At 29.2% G+C, this 9,533-nt stretch overlaps 1 protein-coding gene across 1 annotated transcript; it reads right to left on the bottom strand.

Moving 5' to 3' along the window:
• Positions 1-6,135: 6,135 nt before the first annotated feature.
• Positions 6,136-7,118, bottom strand: LOC107483675 (uncharacterized). Its single transcript, XM_016104280.3, has one exon. It carries the CDS (start codon positions 7,096-7,098, stop codon positions 6,136-6,138), a length of 963 nt encoding a protein of 320 aa, XP_015959766.1. The 5' UTR covers positions 7,099-7,118.
• Between the last annotated feature and the right edge of the window lie 2,415 nt (positions 7,119-9,533).

The following is a 9,533-nucleotide window of genomic DNA, read 5'->3' as shown; positions in this document are numbered from 1 at the left end:
TGTTTGATGTATGTATGCACTTATGTGATTGAAGCCTTATTTCACTAAACTTACATACCCATATGGCCTTATCCTTTTATTATCCTTTGCAAACTAATGTTGAGCCTTTTTCACCTCATTTATTCTTTACTTTAATTCATCACTAACTCTAAGCGAAAAACAATAATGTCCTTAATTTGAATCCTTGGTTATCTTAGACTAGTGAGAGTGCTCATGACTTAAGTGTGGGAAAATTGGGTTTGGTAACATTTGGTTTAGAAATTGAGTATGTTAGACGTTTTTTGTGAAAATGTGAAAAGAATGTTGAGGACATGTTCATGCATTTAATATCTTAATCATATACATTGAAAAAAACAAAAGAAAAGAAAAGAAAGAAAAAAAAGAGCAAATAATAAAAAGGGGACAAAATGCCCAAAAGTAAATGTTGATAGCAATGCATATGTACTGTACTAAAAAATTGGATGCATGAATATGTGGAAAACATAGTTAATGGGTAGTTAGATTTTATATTCTAATTATATGGACTGTCTTAAGTTAGGTGGAAAGTTTATGTTAATCAAGGATTCCGATTTTAGTCCACTTAACCAAATATAATCCTACCTTGACCCTAACCCCATTACAACTCTTGAAAAGACCTCTTGATATGTGTATTTGTACATTAATTTTTGTTGATTGGTAGAAGAAGAGCAAGCCTTATAAAGCAAGATTAGTAAAGAATTGAGAGAATCGAACCTTAAACACTTGAGTGATTAGAGTGAATACACTTCCGGTGAGGGTTCGGTGCTCGATTCTTTGTTCCCGGCTTTCACGAGCTTTCTTCTTGCAAGTATATTTGTACTTCATTTTATGATTTGAATTAGTGGAACCCATTTCATATTTGTTCTTGGAGAATTTGATTTACTTTTAACCAAGCAGGTAGAATCATTTTTGCATGTAGTTGCATTCATATAGATAGGTTGCATTTAATAAGTCTTACCATTTCTCTTCACTCTTATGGTTCTCTTGAGCTTAACATAAGGACATGATAATTTTTGGGAGATTGATAAACCGCTATTTTACGGTTTATTTTGTACTGAATTGAGTGGATTTTATCCATTATTCTCACACTTATTCATAGAATTCGCATGTTTTACACTTGCCTTCCTAATTTTGTACTATGATTGAAAACATGCTTTTTTGTCCTTAAATTTGCTAATTTTAATCCTTTCTTATTATCACTCGATGTCGTGATATGTTTGCTGAGTGTTTTCAGGGTTTACATGGCTTAGAGGATGGAAAGGAAGCATGCAAAAGTGGAAGGAATACAAGAAATTGAAGAAATTGCTAAGCTGTCAATCCTGACCTCTTTGTACTAAATCGATCATAACTTGAGATACAGAGGTCCGAATGAGGCAGTTTCAGTTGGGTTAGAAAGCTAACATCCGGAGTTTCAAAATGATATGCAATTTGTCATAGTTGCCTTCCAGTTAGGTGACGCGCACACATGGTATGATGCGTACATGTGGGCGACGCGTACGCGTGACCAGGATTTTGTTAAGCAACGCGTACGCGTGACAAAGCGTCACGTGCTACAGATATCAAAACACACTGGGTGCGATTTCTGGACTTATTTTGGCCCAATTCCAAGCCCAAAAACATAGATTAGATGCTATAGAGTGGGAGAATCAAAGATTCACATTTTCATTCATAATTTCTAGGTTTTAGGGTTTTTAGGTTTAGCTTTTCTCAAATTCAGATTTCTACCTTACTTTTATTTAGTTTTCTTCTACTTTTATTTGTTCTAGTACTTTGGTTTGTCTATTTCTATCATTAATTCCTTTATGTTGCCAATTTAGTTTATGAACTCTTATGTTTTCTTTGATCCATGTTAATGCAATTTATGTTTCTATATTTATGATTGTTTCCTTTAATTTGCTGTTATTGTTCTCTCTTGCAATTCTTAGTTTTAGATTTTGCTATGTCTTGTTAATTTTCTATATCTTTATTTTATGCCTTCTAAGTGTTTGATAAAATGCTTGGTTAAATTTTAAATTAGATTTTTACGTTCTTAATTTGGATTAATCAATTAGAAACTCTTGAGTTTGGTCTTCAATTTTTATAATTATAACTCAAGTTTGTCATTTAGTTACTATTTTAGTGAATAAAATATTAACATGTATAAGAACCTAATAACTTGCCAACATTTTACTACTAAAGTATGAAACTCAATTTGACCTATTAATCAACAAAATTAGGTCATCCACGTTAGGGGAGTTCTCGATGTAGTTTGGATTGAATGATTTTTTTTTAAATTCGATTCAATTCGATCCGACAAGCGATTTGAATTGGATTGAATTTGCTGTTTTTGTAAATTAAAAAATTAAATATATAATAAATTTCAACATCAAATTTTAAATAACCAACAATGACATAATAAATCTCAACATCTTAAAAACCAACGATAACATTAATAAGATTATAGATTAGTTAAAAACCAATCTTTTCATTCGCTAAAATTAGTCGCTATTCTGATAATTTCTTATAGTGTATCCATATCCTTATTCTAGTCTATATAAACTGCGGCTGCCTCCCACAATTAATCATTTCAACGTAATCTGTAACACCTCTACAACAGTTTAAGAAGACCATCAAATGGCCATAATTCACAACACCTCTGCAGCAGTTTAGGAACATAATTTGTGGGACCCCTACCACGGTTTATGAAAAAGATGAAATGTGCATAATCCGCGGCACCCTACTGCGATTTACATGTAGACAGTGACGGACTCAGAAAATTTATGTTGAGGGTGAAAAAATAATATACATTATTATCAAAAGATATATTAATTTAAATTTAATAAAATAAAAGTGCATATTAATTATTCGAATACAAAAAAAAAATAAAAAATTACATTAGCCGCTAACTTTTTTTTCTTCAAATCTTGAAGGTACTTCTCTTCTTGTTTTCATATTTTGAAAATGTTAAATAATTGTTTCATTATCAACTTGATTGAATGTCTCTATATATGTAACCAAACAATCATTACTATTTTTAAAAACAAAAAAATATATTCTAAATTAATAAATTGATCAATTGACTTTAGAAATTTATATGCAATATAATTATATATAATAAAATAAAATGAAAGATAAACAAATAAATAATAAGAATCACTAAATTGAGAATAAAATAAAATATATAAATTCATGAAGAGAATAAAAAATTAGATTAAAACCTAAACTATAATTGCTTGAATTAAAATTTGTAATTGAAAATATCAAAAAGAGAAATAATGAAATTGAAAGAAACATAGAATCATAAAGAGGTATATAAAAAAATAGAGGATTTAAAATTTACCTTTTGATGAAGAGAAGATAACCACTAAACAAACAATAGAAAAAAAAGTTGAAAATATGAAACTGAGAAAATGGATTTAAGAGAATAAAAAAGTGGTGACGGCTCGAATTTGAGAATGGGAGAAGATTAAATTTGATTAGGTTAACTAATAGTCAAAATGATAAAAAGATAAAGTGAGTTTGGGACTTTAAATAATTGGGCTTAGTTTATTTGTAGTGTGGTCATTTAAAATTTAAAATGAAAACATATTATATATGTATTTTTTAAAAAAAAATAAAATGAGAGTGGGGTAAGTGCCCCTCTTGCCTTAATTAATTTGGGTTGATCAAGTAGTTAGCTCATTTGTCCGCTACAAGTGTTAAGAGCTTGGAATCTCGCCTTATGTATGCAGTAACTTATTGACCAATGGCAAACTTTTAAATAGAGTTTAGATTCGTGACAAATAGTCATTAACTTATCGAATTGAGAAATACTATGAGAATAAAAAAAATAAAGGAGCTAAATATAATACCATAATTTCAAAAGACTTCAGGGGAGGTCTTTGTGACTTTGCCTTAAGTCAAAAAGTACAAATACTCGCTTGTACTAATTAATATTAACTTAGGGATTAATTTGTTAAGAAAATTTTCATTCGATAACTAGTTTGTTCTTTGAGATTTATAACTATCATTTAGGTTGATTATTCCGTAATAGTTAGATTAGATCGCTTAAGTGAGTTAATTTGGTCAATTCAATAAACTAAATTTTATAAAGGGCAAATAACACAAATAAAATAATTGGAGTTTATATTTATATAAATGCAACAATTTGAAATTAGTTACATGCGTATCCTGAATATATTCTATGTAAACTGCAGCTGTCAATTGCGGTTAAGCATTTTAACATAATTTGTGACATTCCTATAGTAGTTTATGAACACCTTCGAATGGGCATAATCCATGGCACCCTTGTAGCGGTTTAGGAACATAATTCGTGAGACTCCTACCATAGTTTATGAATAAGATGAAATGTGCATAATCCGCGGCACTCTACCGCAATTTACATGTAGAGGCATTATAAAACTGCGATAGCCAGTGACGGATTGCATACTTAAGTGTTTGAGTTTAGTTTGGAGTTGAGAGGATTTGGGAGAGAATCACGTAACAGCGATATTCTGCGTAGGTGGGGTTGGAAGAACAAAATCGTCTGTACCGATTGAACGGGCAATCCCAACTGACACGCCACGTCTTGGAACGTGATGGTGCAGTCTCTGAACGGCATGTGGAAGGTGTGCGTCTTAGGACACCACCTCTCAATAAATGTGCTCACCAGAGACTCATCCACCCAGAACTAATGAATTTTCAGCCTAGCCAAATAATACAAACTAGCGGTTTTCAAATAAGATATGATCTGGTCATGTAAAGGCATATTCTGTTGCCTCCTAACACTATAAATATTAAATACACCTAGTCGGCTGTATCATTCAAAAAACTTAAATTGGTACTAATCAAATTTTCATAGAAAAAAGACTAACACCTAAATTATTTATAAATTAAGTAATTCATAGATAAAAGACTAACACATAAAGTAACAAAAAAATTAAATTGGTACTAATCAAGTTAAAAAAACTAACACTTAAATTATTTATAATTAAATAATTAACAAATAAAAAACTAACACATAAATTAACCAAAAAATTAAATTGGTACTAATCGAATTTTAACAGATAAAAGACTAACACTTAAATTATTTATAAACTAATATATAAAGAGAACAACATATAAATAAATAACCTCTTCATTGATGCTTCCTGCCACGTGAGCAACATCGTTCAATCGGTACAGATGATTTTTGTTCTTTCATGACCCTACCTCCACAGAGTATCGTTGTTAGGTGATTCTCTTCTAAATCCTCTTAACTCCAAACTAAACTCAAACACTGAAATATGCAATCCGTTACTGGCTATCGTAGTTTTATAATGCCTCTACATGTAAATTGTGGTAGAGTGCCGCGTATTATGCACCTTTCATCTTATTCATAAACTGTGATAGGAGTCCCACAGATTATGTTCCTAAATCACTGCAAAGATGTTACGGATTATGCTCATTCGAAGGTCTTTATAAACTACTATAGGAATACTGCAGATTATGTTAAAATGCTTAACCGTAATTGACAGCTGCAGTTTACATAGAATATAATCAAGACACACATGTAACTAGTTTGAGATTGTTGCATTTATGTAAATATGAACTCCAATTATTCTATTCGTGTCATTTATCCTCTATAAAATTTAGTTTGTTGAACAGACCAAATTAACTCTCTTAAACGATCTGATCTAATTATCACAAAATAATCAACCTAAATAATAGTTATAAATCTCAAAGAACAAAGTAGTTATCCAATGAAAATTCTCTTAACAAATTAAGTCTTAAGTGAATATTAATTATTACAAGCAAGTATTTGTACTTTTTTGACATGGGCAAAGTTACAAAGACCTCATCTGAAGCCTTTTGAAATTATAATATTATATTTAATTTTTTTATTCTCTCAATATTTTTTAATCCAATAGGTTAATGATTAATTTATTTTGGATTTGAATTCTATTTAAAAGTTTGTCGTTGGCCAATAAATTACTGCATACATAAAACGAGATTCCAAGCTCTAACACTTAAAGTGGACGAATGAACTAACTACTTGACCAATACAAATTGAATATGTGCCTTATCTTATTTAATGTTATCACAACATACCTCTAACAATAACCCTTTATGTTCCCTTTAAAAACTTAGGTTAACATTTAAAAAGTGTTGTTATAAGAATCATGCAGTTTGTGCAGCAGCTAAGAAGGCGTTGAAATCTTCTCTGGCTTTCCTCAAACGAGGACTGATGCAGAATGCTGGAGAGGCAGGGCATGATGATTCCGGCGACGGTGACAGCGAAAACCGAACATGCCGAGGGGACCCATCTGATTTCCTACCACTCCCTCCTCTAGATGAACCATTTTTTAGTACCCCTTTGAGCTCTTTTTCAAAAGCAAAAGATGATGCACCACTAAATGGTGAATTCACATCATTGCCATTGATCAATTCCATTGGTAGATCAAAGTATGAACTCCTAGAGTGTGTTCTTACCTCAGGGACTTTTGCTACTCCAGAAGCCCAAGACCCACATTCAAATTCCTGCACTGAAACTGTTCTTGACATATTCATAGCACCACTTTGTGATTTTGATTCTGAACCATCTTCTTCTTCTTTTCTTGCCTTACAAGGCTTCAATAATTTAGCACCAAAACCTGGAAGGTACAAGCATAGAGAACTGCATCTAAAACCATCATCACTAACTTGTTTCTTCTTCACACTCTTGGGACTTCTCTTAACAACTTCTGAGAATGTTTCATTATGATGATGTTCTTCCATTTCACTCAGTTTTGTTAGCCAATGATGATGATCAAGTTCATATGATGAGGGTGCTAGTGATCTTGTTTCATCACATGACTTGCTCTTCCTTAATTGAGCTTGTTCTTGTTCTTGTGATCCGTTGCTTTCGCCTTTCGAGATCTTCCGGGGGGTGAATCGTGGTGAGGAGGAGGCCGAATTGGGGAGACTGAGGCTCAAGAATCTAGGATTTGGAGGGTGTAACGGTGGAGGGTGCAAAATGGTGCTAGTTAAAATAGTAGAAGATTCTCTTAATGAAAGTGGATCCACCACAATCTGTTTTTCTCTCTGCAAATTATTCTCATCTTTTTTGTTGGTGATTTCTACTCCTGCTTGCAAGGAAGCCATTATTTCTTCTTTCTTTTTTGTTTTTCAAGAATGATTCTTTCTTATGTGTTAGAAGATCAACATAGTTCACTACTTATAAAGAAGAGTCATATATAAGACAAATGGAAAGTGTGACATGGGAGCATGTCATCTACATTAGTGATGAACATGTTCTAAGTCTACTATGGTTTAATAATTATATGTTTCTTTTTCACATAAGAAACTGATATCACTGGAGAATAACAAAGGTCAACTGCATCTTTATATATATAGCACATGCAGGACATGATGAATTAAATATAGTTCACAAGTTTAATTATAAACGTGCTGCCATCAACTCCATGTAGCTTTTCAAAGAGGGTGAATGCTACGATGCTTATGGTGCTTAAGTAATGGTGCCTAACTTACTAAAAAAGATAAATAAATAATATTTAATAAATTTTAATTATTTTATTTTTATTTTATAGTAATTTAAACATAACAATAAAAGACACCATAGAATTTACCTTCAAAGTGCTAGTTTAGTGGCTAATTTTTGCATATATTGATTTGTTGTCCTTTAATTTTTCTTGTGTTAATTCCTCCTAGTATCTATACCATTTAAGAAATTTGAAAGAAAAGTATAGACTATCGACCATATAATGGAAATGGAAATATTAGAGTTGGTATGCAAATTTTTCTTTCCCAAAATATTATATATTATCATATATAATCTATAAAAAGAATATTTTGCATATTATGGAGATATGCGGCCCTTGGTATATAATTGTTTTTTTTTTAAAGTATCTTTCATATATATATAATTTATAAAGAAAATATTAACTCTAAAAAAATTAACTCATGATATTTCAATTTTAATATACTTATCATAATCATGATGATTAATCTTAAATTTATTATTATATTTACCTAAAAGAATGATAAAAAAATCCATAAAAACGGATATCTATAAAAATTGTCTATGACGGTGATTAATTAGAGACTCATAAAATTTTCGTTGTAATAAGACCTATCCGAAAAATAAATAGAGACGAAGATGAGGATATATGTATCCACTGAATAGGACCTAATAAATTCCTACAAATATTCAATTATCAAATTGACATAATTTACATATACATAAATGTTTATTTAAGTAATATTAATTTCTGAATTTGTTGTGTCTTTTTTCATTTTGTTTTTCTTTTAAATTTCTAACTTTGTCTTTCAGTAATCTTACTCTAAAAATTATGTTATATTATTATGTTAGAATATATTTTAATATTTTTAAATTATTTTTTATATAAATATATTATGAATTATATTGTGTTAGATTATGTTAAATTGTCTTGGACTGAGTTGAATTAATTAAATAGGAGGGATGGAGAAGGATGAGACAATTTTTTTAAACAAAATGAAAAGTAAGAATGGAAAGTAAGAGAAGGGATGAGAGATAATTTTTTTATATTTAATTTATAAAAAAATAAATTAATTGTCATATTTAATTGTAAATCTACATAATACAGTAATATATATTAGTAGATAAAAATATTATTTATATACTAAATATTCTTAATATTTGTATAAAAATATAATTGTTACTAATTAATTGTATATTTAAATTATTTTTTAATTAACAAAACAAAGATAATACGTGTATGGTTGAATAAATGGTCAAATTCGTTTTTGAAATATCATTCATTCTCGAAATTGATCTTTGAAAAATTATTTTTCAGTTAAATTTATCTTTTAAAAATTTTAAATTGGTCACATTAGCCCTTTCGTCACTTTCATTGTTCATAATGTTAAAATTTGCTGATATAATATATTAAGTGACACCACATTATATTCATGACGATCCTAATTAACTGCTAATATGATATGTTTATGAGTTGTTAGCAACCAAAAGTAATTAAATGACTAGTATGACTAATATAAAATCTTTAAAAAATAAATTTAATTAAAAAATTAAAAATTAATTTAAAAAATAAGTGATCTTTTATAGACAAATTTAATTATTTACTCTGTATATAATTGTTAAAAAAATACTAATGTCAAAAACAATGTTTATTATAAAAGATTAGAAGGTATAGCCATAACGAAATTGTTATTATTAGAATGGGAATGAAGGGTAATTGTTCCAATAAATGATCGCTTGAAAATAATATATTCTCACGTTTATTTCAAGTTTTAAGATATTTATTATTAGAAATTAGTAATTAAATTATCAAATTTTAATGAGATTTTATTTTCAAAATGGAGGTTGGAAATAACTTCTTCACATGTCATAGAAATAAAATAGCGTAAATATACTTATATATCCTTTAATTAACCTGATTAAAATTAATAAGATAATTAATAACTAAATATTATTGAAGATGTTTTAAAATTATAATTTTCCTAAGCATATTTATTATGAACCAAAGAATGTTTTAATGTTAAAAAATTATATTTTTATAATACTCTAGTATAAGATT

This window comes from Arachis duranensis, chromosome 4 (genome assembly GCF_000817695.3).
Source record: "Arachis duranensis cultivar V14167 chromosome 4, aradu.V14167.gnm2.J7QH, whole genome shotgun sequence".
NCBI lineage: Eukaryota > Viridiplantae > Streptophyta > Magnoliopsida > Fabales > Fabaceae > Arachis > Arachis duranensis.
Note: the sequence above shows the minus strand (reverse complement) of the source record. Positions and strands in the feature narration are given on the sequence as shown.

Bases quoted from the DNA above. Each gene is read 5' to 3' on its own strand.
- LOC107483675 (XM_016104280.3), bottom strand. From the start codon at position 7,098: ATGGCTTCCTTGCAAGCAGGAGTAGAAATCACCAACAAAAAAGATGAG.